Below are 26,258 nucleotides of genomic sequence, written 5' to 3' on the forward strand. Positions count from 1 at the left end.
AAAATTATGAGAAATCCAAATTAGGAGATAACACATTGAAAATATGTGATAACAAATCGAAATTATGAGATAACACATCAAAATTATGAGATGATAAATCAAAATTATTAGCTAGACAAGTCGAAATTATGAGATTAAAAAGTCTAAATTATGAGATAAGGTCGAAATTACGAGGCAAGAAGTCAAGTCAAAATTATGAGAAATCCAAATTAGGAGATAACACATATGTGATAACAGATCGAAATTATGAGATAGCAAATCGAAGTAGGGGTTTATGCCAAAATGTAGCATTATTATGATTAGTATTGGCTATGAAGAGTCCAAATTTTATTGACATTAGACAATTTTCATCATAATTCTTAGTTATAGTAAAGTAAAAACAGGTTAACGGCATGCATGAAATATACTTTAGGTTGAGAGATTATTGTAGCTATATATAAACAGTAAATCAGTAAATTTGGTAATGGTAATGGTTTTATTTCATTTGAACATGCATCAGATTACAATTGAATGCATCCCATAATCAGTTCACAGTTCCACATGTCCAAAAGGAGTAGGAAGAAGCAAAGCTTATTAAATCCTACCCCTCCATCTGGTACTTTTACAATCACTAACTGTTACATTTGTTCACTTCCTGCTTTCCATAATACAGTTTAAGTTTTTTTTTTAAATAATGTACCTGGTACCGAAGTACGAGGTGATATTACCATACAATGACATAATGTGTACCATAGTAAGTGTCAATATAGTGATATATATAGCACATCATGACTGGTTCAAGACTCTTCATCCTTGTATTTAACAAACATCAACTGCTTGTATTGTTTCTTGAATTGGCTCATATTATATTGACTGTTACTATAGTACCCATTATGTCATTGTATGGTCATATCACCTTGTACTTCGGTACGTGACCAAAAATAATAAATAAATAAAATGAATACAATAAAATTAAGTAAAGAAAATAATTAAATAAAATTAAAACAAATTAAAATTATATTAGGAAAGCAGGAAGTGAACAAATGTAACAGTTACTGATTGTAAAAGTACCAGAGGTCATATCACCTTGTACTTCAGTACGTGACAAAAATTAAATTAAATTAAATTAAATTAAATTAAACCCAAAACTAAACCCAAAACCCAAACAAAACTAAAAAAAACCTTCAACTATATCAGGAAAGTAGGAAGTGAACAAATGTAACAGTTACTGATTGTAAAAGTACCAGATGGAGGGGTAGGATTTAATAAGCTTTGCTTCTTCCTACTCCTTTCGGACATGTGGAACTGTGAACTGATTATGGGATGCATTCAATTGTAATCTGATGCATGTTCAAATGAAATAAAACCATTACCAAATCATATGTACTGTATGTGTTTAGTTAGTCAGTGTCTGACGCAAAAGCTACAATCTAAATATTCTATATTATATCCTATATTCATAGTTTCACATTACTTACAGACAGTGTCCAAGGCAGTAGCATATTTTAAAAGAAAAAAAACGCATTTGAAATTTAAAAGACTTGCAATTCAATACAACTTCTATTTCAATCTCAGGCTTAATGAAGTTTTATGACATAAAAGGGTCCATAAGGAAGGTTTTTCTCCTTATTGTCACCTCTCTTGAACCTCTCTTGTTGTGTGTGTGTGTGTCTCTTTAAATTCAGGAAAGAGTGTTTCTCACCATATCCAACTACATCTTTACTGCCATTTTTGTGGGCGAGATGACATTAAAGGTAACGTTTTACTACGTCTCACTATCACATACTCGCCCCCCCCTTACCCCCACCGTGTAATCCTTCCTCACTCGCTTTCTTCTCCTCATTCCTTGCCTGTATCCTCCCTCTCTCCTTCCAACCTCCCACTGCTCGTGTCTGTTTTCTCTGTGATTCTTTGGCCCAAGCGGGCCATCCATTATGCACTCCCACGATCAATTATTAACCAATCACGCGCCGTCAAGCAGCCGCTGACTTGTCAAACCCCCCCCCCCCCCCCACACCTCCCAGCCGTGCATGTATTCCTCTGTGTCTGTGTATGTCTGAGCTGTGTGTGTGGAAAATAACACATGTTGGCGTGTGTAGCATTCGTCTCTCTGCAGGGCTCCGGCGAGCTCGCTGTTGTGTACAAGATGCATGAAAAGTAAAAAAGGCACGGCACAGCAGGCTTGATGAAGTGGTCAGCGTGTTGCTCGATATTTCACCGTGCCGCTCTTGGTGCAATGCGCAACTAATTTATTGCAGTCGTCAACGCTTATTTTTTTCTTTTGAAACCTGCGATTTTTACATGGTTGCTTTTACTTTGAGGTAAACGCCTGCAAACCTCGACGACAACATTATTAACACATAGTGGCCAGTTTAGATATAATCTGTGTCTTTGAATGCATCTTCTGAATGCCTTATATTTCTATTTTAATTTATTTAGCACTTGTTATGCTAAAAATGCTAAATTTAGGCCAAACAATGTGTAAAATGTGCTTACGTTTTGCTATTTTTGACTACAGTACAGCCATATTCAACCACAAAACAGTATGATTTATTATGCAACATATTTTTGAAAAAGCTATAGTTGAAAAAATTCAAAGTGTGAAGTGACAAGGGGTTACTTATGGAAGCCCGTTACTGCCACTGAAAAAAAAAAGTTATCCCAAAGGTAAGGCATAATTATGAGATAAAAAGTTGAAATTTTGACATAAGAAAGTCAAAATTATTAGATTAAAAAGTTGAAATTATGAGACAAGAAAGTCTCAATTATAAGAAGTCCAAATTATGAGATTAAAAAATCCAAATTATGAGATTAAAAAGTCCAAATTATGAGATTAAAAAATCCAAATTATGAGATTAAAAAGTCCAAATTGTGAGATTAAAAAGTCAAAATTATGAGATTAAAAAGTCAAAATTATGAGACAAGAAAGTCAAAATTATGAGAAATCCAAATTAGGAGATAACTCATTGAAAATATGTGATAACAAATCGAAATTATGAGATAACAAATCGAAATTATGAGATAACAAATCAAAATTATTAGATAGACAAATTGAAATGATGAGATTAAAAAGTCAAAATTATGAGATTAAAAAGTTAAAATTATTAGATTAAAAACTCAAAATTATGAGATTGAAAAGTCAAAATTATGAGATAACAAATCAAAATTATGAGATAACAAATTGAAATTATTAGATAGACAAGTCGAAATTATGAGATTAAAAAGTCAAAATTATGAGATAAGGTCGAAATGATGAGACATGAAAATCAAAATTATGAGAAATCCAAATTAGGAGATAACACATTAAAAATATGTGATAACAAATCGAAATTATGAGATAGACAAGTCATAGATAAAAAGATGATTAGATGATAAAAATGATTAGATAAAAAGTCAAAAAAGGGGTGCTGGAGCCTATCCCAGCTGTCTTCAGCCGAGATGCGGAGTACACCCTAGACTGGTCACCAGCCAATCACAGGGCACATATAGACAAACAACCATTCACACTCACATTCATACCTATGGACAATTTGGAGTCTCTAATTAACCTAGCATGTTTTTGGAATGTGGGAGGAAACCGGAGTAACACATGCAAACTCCACACAGAGATGGGCAAGGGTGGAATTGAACCTGGGTCTCTTTGCTGTGTGGCTGCCTGCCACAAGATCAGCACACTAGTGTACTGTGCTAAGCACATCTCAATAAAAAGCCTAAAAAAAATGTATACCGTCTCTCTCATCCTCAGGTGGTGTCCATGGGTCTGTACATGGGGGAGCAGGCATATTTACGCAGCAGTTGGAACATTCTGGACGGCTTCCTGGTGTTTGTGTCGTTGATTGACATCGTGGTGTCCATGGCGGGCGGGGCTAAGATCCTTGGTGTTCTCCGAGTGCTGCGACTGCTCAGAACCTTGCGTCCCCTCAGGTGCAGTAAAGATCTTGTAGTATATCACGGCATCAACTATAGCATCAGTGTAATTACTAATACATGATCCGACACCTGATATCCCGATCCAGAAATCCAATATGTATTCCGTTCTTCTCCACAGGGTGATCAGCAGAGCTCCAGGTCTGAAACTGGTGGTGGAGACCCTCATCACTTCCCTCAAACCCATCGGGAACATCGTTCTCATATGCTGCGCTTTCTTCATCATCTTTGGCATTCTTGGCGTACAGGTAAGTGGAGTTATTCCCAGCATGCTTTGCAACACTTGTCACATGTTTAGATTTGACATATTATTCCCCTTCTCCGGGTACTGTGGTTTCCTCCCACATTCCAAAAACATGCTAGGTTAATTTAATTGGCGACTCCAAATTGTCCATAGGTATGAATGTGAGTGTGAATGGTTGTTTGTCTATATGTGCCCTGTGATTGGCTGGCCACCAGTCCAGGGTGTACCCCGCCTCTCGCCTGAAGACAGCTGGGATAGGCTCCAGCATACCCATGACCCTTGGGAAGATAAGCGGTAGAAAATGAATGAATGTGCAATGAATCTCGCACACAATAAAACTAAAATAAAGTAAAATTATTCCAACAACATGCATGCTAGGTTAATTAGCGACTCCAAATTGTCCATAGGTATGAATGTGAGTGTGAATGGTTGTTTGTCTATATGTCCTCTGTGATTGGCTTTCCACCAGTCAGTCAAGGGTGTACCCCGCCTCTCGCCCGAACACAGCTGGGATAGGCTCCAGCATACCCATGACCCTTTAATGAACCCTTTTAATGAATGGGCACGTGGGGGGGGGGGGGCGTACAACAATGAATCTTGCACACAATAAACTAAAATAAAGTAAAATTATTCCAACAACATGCATGCTAGGTTAATTGGCGACTCCAAATTGTCCATAGGTATGAATGTGAGTGTGAATGGTTGTTTGTCTATATGTGCCCTGTGATTGGCTTTCCACCAGTCAGTCAAGGGTGTACCCCGCCTCTCGCTGGGATAGGCTCCAGCCCCCCCTGCGACCCTTGTGAGGATAAGCAGTAGAAAATGAATGAATGAATATTATTCCCCTGTTGTAGTAGTAGTTACATTTCTCTATGACATGCTATCCTGTTGTTTTTGTGTTAATCGTAGTTAATTGTAGCTAACTGGAGTTAATCCCACAGCTGTTTAAAGGCAAGTTCTTCTACTGCTTGGGTCCTAACGTTAAGAACATCACCAACAAATCCGACTGTCTGCAAGCCAACTACAAGTGGGTCCACCATAAGTACAATTTTGACAACTTGGGACAGGTTGGTTCTGTTTGTTTTGATGTTTGATGTTAATAAAGTTTGTATTTATATATTTATACCCTAAAATGCTACAATGCTTTTTTTTATATATATATAGGCCCTGATGTCCTTGTTTGTGCTGGCCTCTAAGGACGGCTGGGTCAACATCATGTACCACGGCCTGGATGCTGTGGGTGTGGACCAGCAGGTAGCCGCCAAGCGCTCATGTAAAAGCTAAGTGTAGCATGAAGGCAATAAGGAAGCTAATATGCTAATATCACTCCCATCCCAGCCGGTGACCAACAACAACCCCTGGATGCTGCTCTATTTCATCTCATTCCTCCTCATCGTCAGCTTCTTCGTTCTCAACATGTTTGTGGGCGTGGTGGTGGAGAACTTCCACAAGTGCCGGCAGCACCAGGAAGTGGAGGAGGCCAAGAGGCGGGAGGAGAAGCGTCAGCGCCGCATGGAGAAAAAGCGGAGAAGTAAGATCAGGACGGGGATTATGTAGTTATGAGGTCTGATGATTACGAGATCTACAATATTCAGTAAAAGGAGTGTAAAAGCGAATATAGGGGTGTTATTTCATGTCTAGAGGGCTCTAATACTGTTAAACAGTACTGTTAAACCTAAACAGGTTTTTCATCCTATTATTATTATTATTATTATTATTATTATTATTATTATTATTATTATTATGGGAGCATATATTTTGTGTACTCAGCTACATTATATAGCAGGGGTGGGCAAACTACAGCCCGGGGGCCACATCCGGCCCGCCAAGTGTTTGAATATGGCCCGCCCATTCTTTCCAAAGTATTTACTTTAAACTTAAAATACAATGATTATTTTCTCTTATGTCTACTATATTCAGTAATCGGAGTGTAAAAGCAAATATAGGGGTGCTATTTCATGTCTAGAGGGCTCTAATACTGTTAAATGTATTTAGAATGTCCTTAACAGGTTTTTCATGCTATAATTATATTAATATTATTATTATGGGAGCGTATCTTTTGTGTAGTAGTTTCCAGTACTGTATAGCTACATTATATAGCAGGGGTGGGCAAACTACGGCCCGGGGGCCACATCCGGCACGCCAAGTGTTTGAATACGGCCCGCCCGTTCTTTCCAAAGTATTTACTTTAAACTTGAAACACAACCTGGCATACAACCCCCCTTAAATTTTGTGAAAGCAATGCGGCGATTATGTAGTTATGAGGTCCAATGATTTTTTTTTTTTCAAGATGGCGGCGCCCTGTCCAGCTGCGGCTTCTTTAGCTATCTATCTATTTTCTGTTATGTTTACTATATTCAGTAAAAGGAGTGTAAAGGCAAATATAGGGGTGTTATTTCATGTCTAGAGGGCTCTAATACTGTTAAATGTATTTAGAATGTCCTTAACAGGTTTTTCATGCTATTATTATTATTATGAGAGGGTATCTTTTGTGTAGTGGTTTCCAGTACTGTATAGCTACATACATTATATAGCAGGGGTGGGCAAACTATGGCCCGGGGGCCACATCCGGCACGCCAAGTGTTTGAATACGGCCCGCCCGTTCTTTCCAAAGTATTTACTTTAAAATACTAACTGGAATACAACCCCCCCACCCCCACCCCGTCCGCGTGTCAAAACATTTGCCCACCCCAGTTCAATAGAAGATATTACATGTTTACATGTCTTTAATATGATGCCTCTACACCAATAGAAGCCCAGAAGCTTCCCTACTACTCCAGCTACAGCAGCGTACGTCTGATGATCCACACCCTGTGCACCAACCACTACCTGGACCTCATCATCACCTTCATCATCTGCATCAACGTCATCACGATGTCCCTGGAGCATTACAACCAACCTCACGTAAGACACATCTCCAAGCCGCTGCTTAGTGGGGGGGAGGTTTTCATCACTGACCGACTTGCACGGAGGTTACGGAGCTGGAGCCAACACAATGAGCTGTGATTGCACTGCTGATTTCACGTGATGAACAATACAGCATATGTCTGATTCACGGTCAGGAGGTAGCATTGTTGTGCCATTTTCACCACAAAATAGCCTGATTTATGAAAAACTGTGGTGAAGCTGCAAAATTTGAAGCGTGAAAAATCCTAATTTTAACGAATGTAAGATGCTGCGTTTTTGCCTCTGGGTTGCTTGTTTTTTTGCTCTTCAAACAACGGGGACAGTTCCGAACCCGCCCAGCTGCTAACGCATGCTAAGACACACATTCATGCCTCTTGACTATATCTTCTCCCAGTCTCTAGATCTCGCCCTGAAGTACTGCAATTACTTCTTCACCTCCACTTTTGTGCTGGAAGCCATACTCAAGCTCATCGCCTTCGGCTTCCGACGCTTCTTCAAAGACAGGTGCGGCGTATGTTGTCATGTACGCTAAGTCGTCTGTAAGCGTGCCGCTATTTTACATAATGGTCACATTTTTTCATGCCGTTCCGCCCTGCAGTACATGGCGGTACGCATTCTAGTTCCGCTCCTGGTAGAAGAATCTGTGTTGCCAGATTCTCCGCTTTAAACTGAAACTAATAAAATAACACACACCATAAACCATAGCACTTGAACACCTCTAATAATCTACAGTCAACAATCAACAAGCACAGGCCAGGGATCAGCACCACGGTCAGCGATAATCTAACACAAGCCAGAAAGCAATACTGTACTTGAACGCAGCGCATATATTACAAGAATCCATCACTAGCATGACACGGAAAGTCACGATTAAAAGCGCCACAAACATCATCAGCACTAGAACAGGTCAGAGTGGTACTTCAACACACCCTAAAGACCGCAACCGACAAAGAAAGTACCACTTGAACACATCATATAGCCCTCTGCTGTACATCGAACCAACAGCGAGCACATAACCACATCGTAAACACTAAAACTAATAACGTAATTAAATGAACACGCACCATAAAGTAACGCTCGAACACACCATAAAATCTGCAGTCAACTTCAATTAGCTCAGCCCTTGAACACAACACAAAGACCACAACCGGCTTACAAACTTGCAATGAACTGTTTGGCCAGAAAGTAGTACTGTACTTAAATGCACCGCACCTATCAACACACAATTAAAACAACTAATGATGGCCAGCCCTTGAATGCACCACAAATTCCACAGCGAGTGAAAAAATAGTACCAAGTACCAAATAGTAATAATAATAATAGCACAGGAAAGAAAGAAGTACTGTACTTGTATCAGCACTTGAACGCTCCACAAAGATAACAGCCAGTGATCGAACAGCACAGGCCTGAAATAGCACTTGAACACACCGTATAAAGATTTGATCCACCAAGAAAAAAATATTAAATGTAATACAGTCCTAATATAATTTACGTTTTTTTTTTTATTTTAAACTAAAAACAACAAAAAACTTAAATTATATTAGAAAAGTATTAAAATATTAAATAATAATAAAGAAATAATAAAAAATAAAGAAAATAATAAGGAAAATTATTACATTATTTAAACAAGATTTAAACAAAAAAAACTAAAAACTTAAATTATATTTTTATATAAATTATAAAATTAAAATTATAATAATTATAAATGATATATTTTGTGAACTGATTATGGGATGCACTCAATTGTAATCTGATGCATGTTCAAATGCAATAAAACCATTACCCTAACATTTGTGTTTGCTTGTGCCAGGTGGAACCAACTGGATCTCGCCATCGTGCTGCTGTCTGTCATGGGCATCACATTGGAGGAGATCGAGATCAGCGCCGCCCTGCCCATCAACCCCACCATCATCAGGATCATGAGAGTACTGAGGATAGCACGAGGTACGCGTCGCGGATGAAATACTTGGTACCTGAGATATAGAGTATCTATACCACTCACTAAAAGAGACTCCCTCCTCACACAGTCCTCAAGCTGCTGAAGATGGCCACGGGAATGAGAGCCCTGCTGGATACGGTGGTCCAAGCCCTGCCTCAGGTACACGCATAGGCAATGAATTGTTCAGGGGGAAGAGAGTCCATGATTCTAACATACCAAAAAAAAACATACATAAGTCGCTACTGAGTATAAGTCGCACAAGGCCAAAAATGCATAATTAGGTAGAAAAAAAACATACATAAGTCGCTACGGAGTATAAGTCGCACAAGGCCAAAAATGCATAATTAGGTAGAAAAAAAACATATATAAGTCGCTACGGAGTATAAGTCGCACAAGGCCAAAAATGCATAATTAGGTAGAAAAAAACATACATAAGTCGCTACGGAGTATAAGTCGCACAAGGCCAAAAATGCATAATTAGGTAGAAAAAAAAACATACATAAGTCGCACTGGAGTATAAGTCGCACGAGGCCAAAAATGCATAATTAGGTAGAAAAAAACATACATAAGTCGCTACGGTGTATAAGTCGCACAAGGCCAAAAATGCATAATTAGGTAGAAAAAAACATACATAAGTCGCACTGGAGTATAAGTCACACAAGGCCAAAAATGCATAATTAGGTAGAAAAAAACATACATAAGTCGCAACGGAGTATAAGTCGCACAAGGCCAAAAATGCATAATTAGGTAGAAAAAAACATACATAAGTCGCACTGGAGTATAAGTCGCACAAGGCCAAAAATGCATAATTAGGTAGAAAAAAACATACATAAGTCGCTACGGAGTATAAGTCACACAAGGCCAAAAATGCATAATTAGGTAGAAAAAAACATACATAAGTCGCTACGGAGTATAAGTCGCACAAGGCCAAAAATGCATAGTTAGGTAGAAAAAAACATACATAAGTCACTACGGAGTATAAGTCCACAAGGCCAAAAATGCATAATTAGGTAAAAAAAAAAAACATACATAAGTTGCTACGGAGTATAAGTCGCACATGGCCAAAAATGCATAATTAGGTAGGAAAAAACATACATAAGTTGCTACGGAGTATAAGTCGCATTTTCAAGTTCTAACAATAAAAGAATAGCGAACATGCTAATAGGTGTAAGATATGCTAACACAATGGTTATTCAGCTAAATAAACATGAACACAAAAGGTTTTTTCATATATAAGTCGCTCTGGAGTATAAGTCGCAGGAATAGCGAGGGGATCGATTTTTTTTTTTAATCGATCCCCTCTCATTAACACCAAGCCTTCGCTCAGTCCCAAGGGTGCGCGGGGAGGTAATTAAAACTCAGGCTAATTAAACAGTTCCAGGAGGTCTCTCTCTATGTGTTTGAGGTCAGGAACGCGGTGAAAGTGTAACGACCAGGCGAGAGATTTAACCTGAGGATAGATGACACCGTATTTCACAGTGAAAATGAAATGGCAAGCATCCAGCATCATCTCCGTTCATCACGCGGGGAGACTGGAGACATTGTGGACGTTAGAACAAAGGCGTGAATGGAGGATTCCGCTCAACAAAAGGCGAGGGAAAACAATGAATTAAAAGATTATTTGAAAGTTATCCGAGCAGTGTACAGTAAAGCGGGATAGCATGTGGAAAAATAAAATATAAAATATAAAATATAAAATATAAAATATAAAATATAAAATATAAAATATAAAATATAAAATATAAAATATAAAATATAAAATATAAAATATAAAATATAAAATCAAATATAAAATATAAAATATAAAACATAAAAATTAAATATATAATATAAAATAAAATATTAAAATAAAATATAAAAAAATACAAGACAGTACTTTAGCATTCAAGGACCACCAAATAAACCGCAAAGTCTTGTCGCTTGACAAAAAAAAAGTACCATCAGTGAAGCATGAAGACATAAACTCACATTTTACCTGTATTATCACGGATGAATGATGCTAACACATGATGATTTTGATGATATCGGATATCATCAAATCATCAAATATCTACAAAATTGTGAGATAATCCGCTATGTACCGTAGCAACAAAAGGCAGAATTTTGTCCTTAAAAAAATAATTTTGTTCTTTTATTTGGGGTTAAGATATTTTATTCGCGGAAACAGACAGCTGCTTTTCGCAATGGTATTTTTTGCCCTATTAACTTTATTTGACCAGAATTATCACATATCTATAAATTATTACCAAGTTAATTGATCAAAAGTACTCAAATTTGGCTGAATTATATATACACAATATATACTATTTGTACATGTACCTTCAACACGCACTGTACTATTTTATAAAGATCTAGTACATGAGATCAGTCTTGTTGTTACTTCCTGTCGTTTCATTAGTGAAACATTACTGACACCTAGTGACCAGAGTAGAGTATCATCACAACGTCTTAGAATGCGTCTCCTCAATGCCTTATATTTCTATTTTAGTTAATTTAGTCATTTTTATGCTTGAATGTGCTTTATTTAAGCTAAAATATTTTGTAAAAATATGCTTCAATATGCATATAAAAAATATAATTTTTTAACCAAATATCTTAGCTGCTTTTCACAATGGATTTTTTGCCTTTATTTGACCAGAATTATCACATATTTATAAATTATTACCAAGTTGGAGTGAATGAACATCATTTTAATTGATCTAAAGTACTCAAATTTGGCTGAATTATATATACACAGTATATACTATATACTATTTGCACATGTACCTTCAACACTGCACTGTACTATTTTATTAAGAGCTTAGTCATTAGTGTCTGTTCATGAATTTAATCCTTTATAATAGATTCCAAGGTTGCATATGAAATATTCCAACATGAAATGCTACCCGCTGGTTAATTTGCTATTCTGCTGCATTTACCAGCTCGTTTTTTTTTTGTTTCAGGTGGGTAACCTGGGCCTGCTCTTCATGCTGCTGTTTTTCATCTACGCCGCCTTAGGAGTGGAGCTTTTCGGAGAACTTGGTGAGTAATATCGACAGTCTAAGAACGGTTACGGTGTATGTAGATAGGTGTGTCGTGGTGCTTTTAAAGGCACATACAGTGGTCTGTACAGATGAACGAAGAAATGGAGACCACCGGTTCTCAATCGTATTGTGTAGTGTGAGATAATTTGTTTATTTATTCGACAAAAGGCCAATAAGTTGTGAGTAAATAGTTTCTAAGTCCTGCCTGTGCCCCTGCAAACACATTTTGGCGGATGGCGGCAATGTTTTTAAACCAATGTTGCTCAACTTTTGTTGACAAATTGACAAATTTGTTGACGATCGAGCCGTTAGAGTTCAAATGATGGGATCCAAATTATGGCTATTTGTCAGTTCGGTGGTAGAAAAGTTACAAAAACACAGAATTGGGATGTCCTAATTTTTTCTCACGAGAGGCAGATTTTTTTTACACATAAATTGAAGCAGCGTCTGATTGAAGGGGTTCCATGAATCACATTAAAAGCACCGTATTGTATCCGATTCATCCCGAAAGTCTTTTCATCATCAGTGCTCTCTGTGAGTCAGCCAGCAGGGAATCATCTCCCCCCAATCCATCGCTCTCATACACGGTGTCCTTAAACGCCACATTGCAAAAAGAAGATACTCACTCGGTCTTGTCAAATTGCCGCCATGCTGGAGAAATCCGCGTCTTTCTCGAGGTCATTGTCCAGATTATTTGGGGATACAAGCTGAAGGACAAAACAAGATCATTGTTATTGATCTGAAAGGTGATTTCAAGGTAGCTTAGCATTATTTTACACAACTGCGACAAAATGATCTCTCTCTTCCACTCTTCCTCGTCCTTCCAGTTTGCAATCAAGACTACCCTTGTGAAGGAATGAGTCGTCACGCTACCTTTGAGAACTTTGGCATGGCCTTCCTGACTTTGTTTCAAGTCTCTACGGGCGACAACTGGAACGGCATTATGAAGGTATTTTGTCGTTTTCTGCATTTCTTCAACCCTTCCCTCGTTACTCAAGCATCCGCAAAGAGTCAACTCGAATCATTCAACCGAGCGGGCGACAAGACGCCCCCCCCCGGAGGGAGACAAAAGATAAACCATCCTTTGTCTTAATCAGGGCTTCCAACGGAGGAGAGGAATGTGCTGGCTCAGCGACGGCAGCACAAATTTCCGCTCTGATGAGCCGGGAAGTGACTCGTGGCTCATTGCACTCGCACACAAAACACTAATTACCCTTCAATGCAAACCTCCCGGTGCTTCATTCCCTGTGTGCATGAGAGAGAAGTGCGCTACTACCTGGACTTGAAGAGCAGGAGTGGTCATTGACACATGAAATAGGATTCCTTGGTTGTAAATAGGGATGCACGGTGGTTGAGTGGTTAGCGCGCAGACCTAGGAGACTAGGGTTCGATTCCACCCTCGGCCATCTCTGTGTGGAGTTTGCATGTTCTCCCCGTGCATGCGCAGGTTTTCCGGTTTCCTCCCACATTCCAAAAACATGCTAGGTTAATTGGCGACTCCAAATTGTCCATAGGTATGAATGTGAGTGTGAATGGTTGTTTGTCTATATGTGCCCTGTAATTGGCTGGCCACCAGTCCAGGGTGTACCCCGCCTCTCGCCCCAAGACAGCTGGGATAGGCTCCAGCACCCCCCGCCGACTCTTGCGAGGATAAGCGGTAGAAAATGAATGAATGAAAGTCAAAAAAAAAGTTGTAATTGAAATAGAAAATTTTATGACAATAATGTTGGAATATTATGGGGAAAAATAACCTCAGTTTGGTCGCATAATTTAGAAATATTCAAGAAAAAATTAATAATAAAGTAAATAATAAAGTACTAATAATAATAAAGTAATAATATGGGAATAAAGTCATAATAGATAAAAAAATAGTCAAAAATAGATAAAACTTAAAATAGTTGGGGTAAAGTAAATGTTTTTTCCTCATATTAGATAATTTTAATATTTAAAAATATATTTTTTATATTAAAAGTTTAATATTTAAAAAATAAATTAATTATTTTTCAATTCTTAATAATATATATTCTTAATATTAAGATTTTTATATTTCAAAATGTGTTTTTAATATTAAAATAATATTCGTAATATTAAATAATTTTAATATTTAAGAAAATATATTTTTTAATATTAAAATGTTAATATTTTAAAAATAAATGATTATTTTTTAAATATTAGAATGGTAATATTTTAAAAATAAATTAATTTTTTAAATGTTAAAATTATCTAATATTATGAGGAAAAAACATTTACTTTAAGTTTAACTTTAACTTAATTTTAAGTTTCCCCCTGTAATTATGACTTTATTCCCATAATATTATTACTTTATTCACATAACAGACCTTTTCACGTAACCTTATTTCCCCCAAGGGCTGCACGGTTGATAGTGGTTAGTGCGCAGGCCTCACAGCGAGGAGAACCGAGTTCAATTCCACCCTCGGCCATCTCTGGGTTTTCTCCGGGTACTCCAGTTTCGGTTAATTGGAGACTCCAATTGTCCATAGGTATGAATGTGGGTGTGAATGGTTGTTTGTCTATATGTGCCCTGTGATTGGCTGGCGACCGGTCCAGGATGTACCCCGCATCTCGCTCGAAGACAGCTGGGATAGGCTCCAGCACCCCCGCGACCCTTGTGAGGATAAGCGGTAGAAAATGAATGAATGAATGGTTATAAATAGAATATTGTCGTAGTGAGAGAACCTGTTCACGACCTTCTAAATACATAAATACTATTGGTCCACTGAGCGTTCTCCGTCTTCACTGTGTCTTTGACCCCAGGACACATTGCGGGAGTGCCCCCCAGACCATGGCACCGATGTGGACTACGCCTGCAATCCCAGCCTTCAGTTTATCTCGCCCATGTACTTTGTCTCCTTCGTGCTCACCGCCCAGTTTGTGCTCATCAATGTGGTGGTGGCCGTGCTGATGAAGCACCTGGACGACTCCAACAAGGAGGCCCAAGAGGAGGCGGAGATGGATGCAGAAATTGAGCTGGAGCTGGCCCAGGGCACCCTCTGTTGCATGGGCGCCCCCGGCTGCGGCGGCGGGGCGGACAAAGTCGCGGTGGCCGCTGGATCGCTACCCGGCGCCGAGGCCAAGAGGAAGGACGGAGGAGGAGGCGGAAGAGGAGGGAGGACGCGTATGGCAGCCACGTACAACGCCGCCGACTCCAACCGACCGTTGTACTCACCAGCACAAGTAAGTCTCCATGTGTGTTTGCCTTTAAGAACCTATAAGGACGAAAAAAAGATGCGCACGAGTTAGTCATGAATTTGCTGCACTTACACATAGGACTTGTTGGTCCCTCCCCTTTTTTGTTTTTACGCACACGGTCTGACGCTCCTTCATGGCGATACGAGCACACGTTAAGATGACTCACTGGCTGCCTTTCACCTCTCGTTCACATGGAGCCATTTTTAGCTCCGTGTTGGCTGACAAAGGAACTTATTGCAGACGAGGGAAAACGCGGCCAGCGTCTCTCCTTCGTTATCTATCTCTCGCTCTCTCTAGTGATTTGCGGTAAGGGATCTGGCAGACCGCTGCAATTTATTCAGTCGCAGGGTTTAGTGTGTATATATATGTGTATGTGTGTGTGTGTGTGTGTGTGTAGTAAGGCTGAAATGAGGAAGTGGGCACACCTAACTGTGCTGCAGTGCTTGAAAATATACACATATTTTCATGGCACTGAGATGTGGAATCAGGAAGATGCACAGATGTTGTTTGTTTGAGTTTAAAAAGAGAGAAAGAGAGCAGTTTAGTGATTTTTAGAAGATTCCGGTGGCCACAAATGAAAACCCTGGAGTTTAGTCGCAGTGAAAACTGTAATGAGAGAACACAGACTCCATTACAAGCACAAATAAAGTGTTATTTTGAATAAAAATTTTGAATTATTAATCTAAACAACTTGTAATCGCTTTTATATTTTAGCGTAATTTACCTCAACTCATACACTTATGTATTTATATGGAGAAATACCTTAAGGGCAATACAAACAGATAGAAAATGGTCAAAACATTGAGGCATTACAAACTAATGCTAGTTATTTAATTACATTTCAGCAAAGTAAGCATTAATATACATTATTTACCTGAATAAAACATAATATAATCAAACTTACGGCTTTTCTGCCTGATAATTTAGCGTATAAGGACTTTAATTGTCGCTTCTAAACAATTGTATTTGTTAGCCAAAACCGGAAGTGCGTCATCGCTAGCCAGAGATACATTTTAGAACAATATTTTGAATAAAAACGTTTTAGAAGCGCATTTTTTAAAATCTACACAACTTGTACTCACTTTTATATTTTAATGTATTTTACCTCAACCCATATACTTATTTATTTATAAGGAGAAATACCTTAAAGGTAACAACAGCAGATAGAAAATGGTCAAAACATTGAGGCATTACAAACACAAATAGCGCGTGCTAAGCTTTATTTAATTACATTTCAGCAACATAAGCATTAATATACATTAGTTACCTGAATAAAACATAATATAATCAAACTTACGGCTTTCCTGCCTAATAATTTACCGTGTAAAGACTTTAATTGTCGCTTCCAAACGTATTTATTAGCCAAAACCGGAAGTGCGTCATCGCCAACCAGCGGTACATTTTCGAACAATGTTTTGAATAAAAACGTTTTAGAAGCGCATTTTTTAAATCTAAACAACTTGTACTCACTTTTTTAACAACACGAACCATGTTATCATTTACTGCAATACTTCTTGCGAGCAATCATTTTCATCGCGGAAACCGGAAGTACATCATTAGAAACCGGAGGTGCATTTTTGCGATACTTGTTTTATTGAAAAACCGTGAAATATTAATCGAAACAACTTGTCATCACTTTTTAACAACATAGAAATATATTTTTAGCATATTTAGATTATTTATTTTAAGCAGGTTTAGCTTTAAAAAAAACTTTAAAAGGTCAATTAGATCAAGAAGTAAGAAAGTAAAATACAGTAAAACACCATTCAGCAAAATAATGCAAATAGAAATGATCTGTTCCAGTGTCAAACTGTTCTTGTGATGGAATCCTTTGTAAACAATGTAAACAGTGTCAACAATGGTGTCATAGTCCAACCTAAAAACAACATTCAATCTGAATTTTAATGAGGAATAACAAAGGTGGGTTCCATTCCACCCATTTTTTTTACATTTTTATTCCCATAAGTGTATCTCGATGGATCGATCTGATCTATCCAGTTCTCCTACACTTTGTCGTTACACTGTGAAGCTTGGGTTGTAGTGAAACACTCGTTAGCGATAGCACACACACACACACACACAGTGAAGTGAAAGGGTAAAAGAAATAGGAAAGATAATAGCTCAGCCAGTGACAGTCAGATAGAGGTTGTAATTAATTTCAGCTCTCTCTTTCTCTCAACTCCCAGCAGACGGGCCCTATTGTTGTCCACTAATACAGTTATTAATGGAGGCCAGCACATAGGCCACCACAGTCAATCAAACACCTTTTTTTTTATACACAGCCACCTACACGCCACACAGTATTTTGCTCTGTGTGAGTGTGAGTGTGTGCACCTTGTCGACAAATTGAGTCATTGTTGCATAATTTCATTTACTCGTGTGTTATTAGGGTTCACTGAAAATAGAAAATGTTAAAAATTATGAGGACATATGACATTAAAGGACAAAAAGGGAATGTGTTAACGGACGGTTAAAACAACTCAAAAGTTCAAATGTCGACCCACGCTAATGTAAACATTGTTACTTTAAGGCCAAACTGTGGCCCCGGGGGCCATTTGCAGCCCGCAGTTGGATTTTTATTAGCCAGCGGCACATTGTAGAAATAATATTTAAATAAAATATATTGGGAAAATACGGCAAAAAGGCAAAATATAAAGAGAAGAAGCTGAACTGATACTAAAAATAAAAAAAAATAAAAATAAGATTTGTCTTTAAAAGGGTTTTTTTGGCCTTTTTTACAAAATTAAAGAATACATAAAAATACTACAAAAACTACAAACTACAAAAAATCAGTATAAAGGATGAAAAATATATTTTCAAAATATATATATACTTCAGACTATCATAAATGCTTAAAATGTTATATAATCTGAAGTATTTGTTTTGAAAACATATTTTTCACAATATGAAATATTTAAATGTAACTTTCTGATAATTTGTTTATTTAATTTTATATATTTTTTCATAATTTCAATGTATATTTAAATGAATAATTAAGATTTTCCTTATTTTAATTATTAAATAGAAATATTTTAAATATACATTTTGACTTGTTGTCTTTGACCCACCCAGAATGGGTTTGTGCCCCATTTTTGGGTCCTGATCCACCAGTTGAGAAACACTGTATTAGAAAGTACTGAACAAAAAAAAAACTCAGTGTGAGTATATATTATGTCTCATGTGTCGTATTTTCTTATTATTATTTTTTAATGTCTAGTATATTGGTTAAAGCTGACTATAGGGGTGTTATTTCATGCTGAGAGGTCTCTAATGTTTAAAAAAACACATTTTGAAGACACTAAACAGGTTTTATATGCTCTAACTTGGAAAATATTCCATGTACAAATAAGGAATTCTGGTCGGGAACCACTTAACTGCAATAAAGGAGAGGTTGCAAGATTTTTTTTTGTGTGTGAAGTTAGCCTAATAGTCCAACGAGACGATGAAAGAACTAAACTCAGTGTGAGTATACGTATATTATGTCTAATGCGTCGTATTTTCTTTTACCATGTCTAGTATATTGGTTAAAGCTGACTATAGGGGTGTTATTTCATGCCCAGAGGTCTCTAATAATGTTTAAAAAAACGCATTTTGAAGACACTAAACAGGTTTTAAATGCTCTAACTCGGAAAATATTCCATGTATGAATAAGGAATTCTGGTCGGGAACAACTTAACTGCAATAAAGGAGAGGTTGCAAGATTTTTTTTTTGTGTGTGAAGTTAGCCTAATAGTCCAACGAGACGATGAAAGAACCAAACTCAGTGTGAGTATATATTATGTCTAATGTGTCGTATTTTCTTTTACCATGTCTAGTATATTGGTTAAAGCCGACTATAGGGGTGTTATTTCATGCCGAGAGATCTCTAATAATGTTTAAAAAATGCATTTTGAAGACACTAAACAGGTTTTAAATGCTCTAACTCGGAAAATATTCCATGTATGAATAAGGAATTCTGGTCGGGAACAACTTAACTGCAATAAAGGAGAGGTTGCAAGATTTTTTTTTTGTGTGTGAAGTTAGCCTAATAGTCCAACGAGACGATGAAAGAACCAAACTCAGTGTGAGTATATATTATGTCTAATGTGTCGTATTTTCTTTTACCATGTCTAGTATATTGGTTAAAGCCGACTATAGGGGTGTTATTTCATGCCGAGAGATCTCTAATAATGTTTAAAAAATGCATTTTGAAGACACTAAACAGGTTTTAAATGCTCTAACTCGGAAAATATTCCATGTATGAATAAGGAATTCTGGTCGGAACCACTTAACTGCAATAAAAGAGAGGTTGCAAGATCTTTTTTTGTGTGTGTGAAGTTAGCCTAATAGTCCAACGAGACGATGAAAGAACCAAAAAAAAGGAGCTACAAATAAATGGGCATCATGATGGGAACAGAGCGTATCTCTCTAAAAGCAGTGTACTTGCAGAGGGGGGGGCGAACAAAAAGACTGATTGAGTCTTAAGTGCTTTAAAGCTAATAAAGCCCAGGCACCAAAGCAAATGCCTAAATCTCTAAAAGTGTTACATGAAGGTATTGCTAAGTAAATGAGGTGATATATCAGGAGTAATTGCGGCACGCGCCGTGCTGAAAGGGAAAAAGACGTTGCTTGTCTAATGAGGGTTTAAAGTGTGCAACTTCTTTTCCGAAAACAGATTCAAACAGTCAACAGAATCTGTGTGGAGGATTTTTATTGGGTTATGACACAACACAGTTGTTGGAAATTGTGTGTTTTTTCTTTTTAATGATGGCTGCTATGCTTTTGTTTGGAAGCCTTACGACTGTTTTTGCATTTCCCTGCGTGTTTTTCTGTCCTCGCATGTCGGCATGTGCACACATTTGTGCCTGCGTTGCGTGCAATTCTGGTCTGGTGGCCCCGCGTCCCTGTATGTATGTATGTATGCACGTGTGTGTGTGTGTGTGTATATGTGTGTATGTATGTGTGTGTATTCCAGGAGAGCCAATGGCTGGACAGCGTATCTCTCCTGATCAAGGATACATTAGAAGGGGAGATGCTGATGATCGACAATCTCTCTGGTTCTGTCTTCCACCATTACTCCTCCCCTCCACTCATCTGTAAAGACTGCAGGGGCCACCCCCAAGAGGTACCACCCCCCCCCCGTGTGACCTTGATAACACGTGCACATATGCAGCACACATGCACATGTGGAGTGGAACCGCCGGCCTCTTTTTGTTGGTTAAATGTAAAAAAAACACGGAGGAGGACGGTCATGGTCTTGGTTTTATTTATTGTAAAGAAAAAATCAATAGAAAATAATGCAATGGAATCATAATGATAAATTATGGTAGCTTGTTTGCACCACTGAAAAAAAGTCATAATTATGAGATTAAAAAGTGGAATTTATGAGATAAGAAAGTCCTAATTGTGAGATAAAATGTCAAAATTATGAGATAAAGTCATGATTATGAGTTAAAAAGTCATAATTACAAAACAAGTCATAATTATGAGATTAAAAAGTGGAAATTATGAGATAAAGTCCTAATAGTGAGATTAAATGTAAAAAAAAAATACGAGATAAAATCATGATTGAGTTAAAAAGTCATAATTACAAGACAAGTTGAAATTATGAGGTAAAAGTCATAATTATGAGATTAAAAAGTGGAAATTATGAGATAAGAAAGTCCTAATTGTGAGATAAAATATCAAAATTATGAGATAAAGTCATGATTATGAGTTAAAAAGTCATAATTACAAGACAAGTCAAGATTATGAGATAAAAGTCCTAATTGTGAGATTAAAAAGTGTAAATTATGAGATAAGAAAGTCCTAATTGTGAGATAAAATATCTTGTAAAAGTCATAATTATGAGATAAAATGTTGAAATTAAGAGGTAAAAGTCATAATTATGAGATTAAAAAGTGAAAATTATGAGATAAGAAAGTCCTAATTGTGGAAAAAGTGGAAATTATGAGATAAGAAAGTCCTAATTGTGAGATAAAATGTCAAAAAAATTATGAGATAAAGTCATGATTATGAGTTAAAGTCATCATTACAAGACAAGTCGAAATTATGAGGTAAAAGTCATAATTATGAGATAAAATGTTGAAATTATGAGGTAAAAGTCATAATTATGAGATTAAAAAGGGAAAATTATGAGATAACAAAGTCCTAATTGTGAGATAAAATGTCAGAAAAATTACGAGATAAAGTCATGATTATGAATTAAAAAGTCATAATTACAAGACAAGTCGAAATTATTACTTAAAAGTCATAATTATGAGATTAAAAAGTTGAAATTATGACCTAAAAGTCATAATTATAAGCTAAAAAGTTGAAATTACAAGAGAAAAAGTCATATTTATTAGATAAAAGTTGTGACGATGCATTCAAAGACATTGTAGTATTCCGTTATTAGGTGTCAGTAACGTTACATGGATGGGGACAAAGGCCACCGTAGCAAATACTGTATAGAAAAGGAAGTTTAAAAAAAAGTAAGTCAATATTAAGTTGTATTTTCTCTTATGTCTATACCATATTGGGTAATATCAGTGTAAAGGTGACTATAGGGGTGTTATTTCATGTCTAGAGGGCTCTAATAATGTTAAAAGCCTTATTTAGAAGGCCTGTCAACACGTCATTCATCTGACAAAGCACAGTGAATGGAAAGTGTGTATCCCAGTGCATTGTGTAACAAGCAGACACGTCCATGAATGAGGCCCCTCCCCCCTGCATGTAACCCCCGCCCCCCCCTCCCTCTTCAACGTGCATGCGTGCAACTCTCTCCGACTACCTGTGGGTTACTTTGTCGACAGCAGGCCGCCCGTGGGAGATAAAAGTCAGCAGCATTTTGTCCCGTCCCAGTGTTTGTCCATCACCGTGACAAAGTGCAGCGGGGGAGGGGGGGGCCACCTCGCGAGGACCAAATAACCGTCCTCCACGCCGTCTCACCTGTCAGTCGTGTTTTCTGCCTGTCTGCAGATGCTGTCAAACCATCAATCTCTCCTGCCTCCTCCTTTCCTTCCACACAGTCTCTCTCTCCGCTGTATACTAACCTTTCATGGTGTGTTTGTGTGCGACAAGGTGGGTGTTCCTCAGATGTGGCGTCCGTCCGGTCTCTCCGTCCGGTCTGTCCGTCACCTGTTTTGCTTTTTTTGGGGTGTTTGAGGGCCTTACAAGGTTGCATTTGGGGTGCGGTAACCTCGTGAGGACATCCCCAGGGTGAGGTTGACTACATTTCAGTGTACGGGAAAGGGAGGGGGGGGGGTTTGTTCCACAACATTATGTCTGGCGGTGTTATTTTTAGGGCACACAGGAGCTACTTTTAACCTAGCGTAACGTTTTGCTTGGAAACCAAAGCCACAGGAAAAGGAAACCACAACACCTTCTGATTAGAAATACTGTAGCATTGCACAATAAGCCGTGCTGTGATTGGCTGCCTGGTTTGGCTATTTTTCCCCTAACCAATTGAAATGATGCCAACACGTAGCATAGATGAGCTATTGATTGAAATTTGTTGACTCTATCTAGAATGTGAATAACTGAGGTGACTTCCTTGCACCAGATCAGGATGGCGGAGATCGAGCAGGCTTCGCTGAAGTCGGAGCAACTCAACTCGGATAAGTCCTCGTCTCCCGCTCTGCCGGATGACCTCAGCTTGGACGAGCACACGGCCTACCAGTTGCTGGTGCGAGAGAGCAAGGTTGGTGTCAATCATCAATGAAACAAACACCGTATTTCCTGGATTATACTTCACATGGTTGGGCCCGGTCCTGCGACTGATACTCCGGAGCGCGGTTTGGGTCCAATTCTAATTGGTTATGATGCTAATTTTTAGATAAGGATGATCATTCATTCATTCATTCATTTTGTACCGCTTATCCTTACGAGGGTCGCGAGGGGGTGCTGGAGCCTATCCCAGCTGCCTTGTCTTCAGGTGAGAAAGTCAAAATTATAAGAAGTCGAAATTATGAGATTAAAAAGTCGAAATTATGAGATTAAAAAGTCAAAATTATGATAAATCCAAATTAGGAGATAACACATTGAAAATATGTGATAACAAATCGAAATTATGAGATAACAAATCAAAATTATTGGATAGACAAGTCGAAATTATGAGATTAAAAAATCTAAATTATGAGATTAAAAAGTCAAAATTATGAGATAAGGTCGAAATTTTGAAAAAATTATGAGAAATCCAAATTAGGAGATAACACATTGAAAATATGACATAACAAATCGAAATTATTAGATAGACAAGTCATAATTATGAGATTTAAAAAGTCAAAAAAGTGGTGCTGGAGCCTATCCCAGCTGTCTTCGGGCGAGAGGAGGGGTACACCCTGGACTGGTGGCCAGCCAATCACAGGGCACATATAGACAAACAACCATTCACACTCACATTCATACCTATGGACAATTTGGAGTCGCTAATTAACCTAGCATGTTTTTGGAATGTGGGAGGAAACCGGAGTACCCGGAGAAAACCCACACATGCATGGCCTAGGGTGGAATTGAACTCGGGTCTCTTAGCTGTGAGGTCCACGCGCTAACCACTCAAACACCGTGCAGCCATAAGGATGATCAATGAAGCAAAAAGTGCTTCCTAACAATGAACCATATAAGGACATCCGCCCCTTTGTGACATCACAAAGGCTGAGTTTTACCACGCCTTTTGAAACTGAGCGTTTTCAGCCATCCCAAACTTTTTTCAGGACTCACTTCCAAATGTGTAGACCTCATTATGTGAAACTTTAGCATCGTTTAGCATAACAATACAACATTTTAGCTACATTTATAGGTCAGAAAAGTGGAAAAAGCATAATAGGTCCCCTTTAAGGTCTCCTTTAAGACATTGTAAGTTCCTTGGAGTGGATGGCCCCATGCCACTAATAGATGAGTGGAAATTGAGGACAACTTTTCTGCTGATTGTTGCGAGGCACATCTGTCCCGCACCCCCACGAGCGTAAACACTCCACATCGCATCGCAGCTCACTGATTCATGTCTCTCCCGCCATTCCAGAAGGCAAAAACCAAAAAGACCATTAGGATTGTTTTCATGCTTCTCGTCCCTCTGGTGGAGCATAAAGCTCAGCTTCCAGAGGGCCCTTTATCTCCGCCTTTATCACGTGTAAATCTATCTTGTCTCTGTCCGCCGTTCTCACATAAATAAATCTCTCCACCGCTTCCCTTCCGGGTTGCTATGCCCTCTTTTGGATTTATCTTCGGGGCTGTTGGTGTATTTGTGCAAGTCCCCGCCGCCCCGTAACCCCTTCATCTCCATCTCTTATCATCCATTCTTTCTCCTCCTTAATTGGGTAATACGACGTGTTTTCCTGGATGGTCGGATAAGACTGCAAATCAGCAAACATTCCTGGGAAGCTACATCTCATTAGGGGGGGGGAAAGATTTAAAGCCAGTCTTAGGTTGTCTTTGGTTTGTCTTGGTGGTTCTAGCTCAGATGGGACTAGGTGGCTCCGTCATTGGGGGATCATCCACGGGTGGCTTTTTAGTTTTAAACTCAAAACCTATTCAAAGTGAGTAGTTGGTTTCAGTGGGAAACAAACACAAATACTTTTTCTAATATACCCGGTTGCTGGAGCCTATCCCAGCTGTCTTGGGGCGAGAGGCGGGGTACACCCTGGACTGACTGGTGGCCAGCCAATCACAGGGCACATATAGACAAACAACCATTCACACTCACATTCATAGCTATGGACAATTTGGAGTCGCCAATTAACCTAGCATGCATGTTGTTGGAATAATTTTACTTTATTTTAGTTTTATTGTGTGCGAGATTCATTGCTGTACGCCCCCCCCCCCCCCAAGTGCACATTCATTCATTTTCTAGTGCTTATCCTCACAAGGGTCATGGGTATGCTGGAGCCTATCCCAGCTGTCTTCAGGCGAGAGGCGGGGTACACTCTGGACTGGTGGACAGCCAATCACAGGGCACATATAGACAAACAACCATTCACACTCACATTCATACCTATGGACAATTTGGAGTCGCCATTTAACCTAGCATGTTTTTGGAATGTGCAAACTCCACACAGAGATGTCCGAGGGTGGAATTGAACCTAGCTGTGAGGCCTGCACGCTAACCACTCGTCACCGTGCAGCCATTGGGGGAAAATAGGTTACGTGAAAAGGTCTGTTATGTGAATAAAGTAATAATATTATGGGAATAAAGTCATAATTACAGGAGGAAACTTAAAATAGTTGGGGTAAAGTACATGTTTTTTCCTCATAATATTAAATATTTTTAATTTAAAAAATGAATGTATTTATTAAATATTAATATGTTTTTCTTAAATATTTCTACATCATGCAACCAAACTGAGGTTATTTTTGTCATAATATTAATAATAATAAAAATAATAATACATTTTATTTGTATAGCGCTTTTCAAAATACTCAAAGACGCTTTACAGAAAAAATGGAGTTGAATAAAAGCAAGTAAACATAGTAAAATTAAAAACATTAAAATACAACATTCATTATTTTATACACAGCTAAAACATGGGTAAAAGCGGGGGAACAAATCATAATATTACAACATGATTGTCATAAAATTTTCTTGTTCAATTACAACTTTTTTTTTTTTTACTTTGTTCTTGCAAAATTACAATTTCTCATTTTTTTTTTTTTTTTTTTTTTAAAGAATGTACTGAGCCGCAAATGGCACCTGTGCCACATTTTAAACACCCCTGCCCAAACCCTTTTAGGTGTTTTAACACTGTACTGGACAGGAAACACTTTCCCTTCCACTGTGGGAGTACTGGTGCTGGTCTCCGATTTTAGTCTTGTTGTGTCCCATTATACAGTATGTATACATACTGTAAGTCACTATAAAAAATTGCAGTACTGGCCTGGCATGCATATTACAGTAGGGATATTTTTCTTGTACGTACAACAATGCTTCATATTGGATAACAAATAGGAATACATTTCTTGCCATTACTCATCCTTTACAAGCTCTCATGGGTCGGGGGGTTGTGGAGGGGGGGGCTGAACGATGATGTTAATTAGCATCATCATATCATATCTGTATTTTAATCATGGCTTTGTA

At 38.1% G+C, this 26,258-nt stretch overlaps 1 protein-coding gene and 1 long non-coding RNA gene across 4 annotated transcripts in view; one reads left to right on the forward strand and one right to left on the reverse strand.

Moving 5' to 3' along the window:
- The window catches only part of cacna1ia (calcium voltage-gated channel subunit alpha1 Ia), a 175,612-nt gene that overhangs the window by 145,841 nt on the left and 3,513 nt on the right, over positions 1-26,258 (forward strand). For 2 of the 3 annotated variants that reach the window (XM_058050223.1, XM_058050224.1), the window contains exons 20-34: positions 1,665-1,733; positions 3,725-3,903; positions 4,028-4,154; positions 5,092-5,217; positions 5,315-5,404; positions 5,489-5,681; positions 6,903-7,054; positions 7,452-7,561; positions 8,868-9,001; positions 9,085-9,155; positions 11,939-12,017; positions 12,847-12,968; positions 14,795-15,214; positions 20,184-20,333; positions 22,752-22,889. In XM_058050223.1, coding sequence (XP_057906206.1) covers positions 1,665-1,733; positions 3,725-3,903; positions 4,028-4,154; positions 5,092-5,217; positions 5,315-5,404; positions 5,489-5,681; positions 6,903-7,054; positions 7,452-7,561; positions 8,868-9,001; positions 9,085-9,155; positions 11,939-12,017; positions 12,847-12,968; positions 14,795-15,214; positions 20,184-20,333; positions 22,752-22,889 — 2,160 coding nt within the window. The remainder of the gene's footprint in view (positions 1-1,664; positions 1,734-3,724; positions 3,904-4,027; positions 4,155-5,091; positions 5,218-5,314; positions 5,405-5,488; positions 5,682-6,902; positions 7,055-7,451; positions 7,562-8,867; positions 9,002-9,084; positions 9,156-11,938; positions 12,018-12,846; positions 12,969-14,794; positions 15,215-20,183; positions 20,334-22,751; positions 22,890-26,258) is intronic. The other variant, XM_058050225.1, reaches the window with a different exon arrangement.
- On the reverse strand, positions 8,798-15,826 carry LOC131103733 (uncharacterized). Its single transcript, XR_009119653.1, has 5 exons — positions 15,345-15,826; positions 15,207-15,246; positions 12,646-12,726; positions 9,060-9,203; positions 8,798-8,985 (listed from the first exon to the last, which is right to left on the reverse strand). It is a non-coding gene; the product is annotated as an uncharacterized LOC131103733 (long non-coding RNA).

This window comes from Doryrhamphus excisus, chromosome 15 (assembly GCF_030265055.1).
Source record: "Doryrhamphus excisus isolate RoL2022-K1 chromosome 15, RoL_Dexc_1.0, whole genome shotgun sequence".
Taxonomy (NCBI): Eukaryota; Metazoa; Chordata; class Actinopteri; order Syngnathiformes; family Syngnathidae; genus Doryrhamphus; species Doryrhamphus excisus.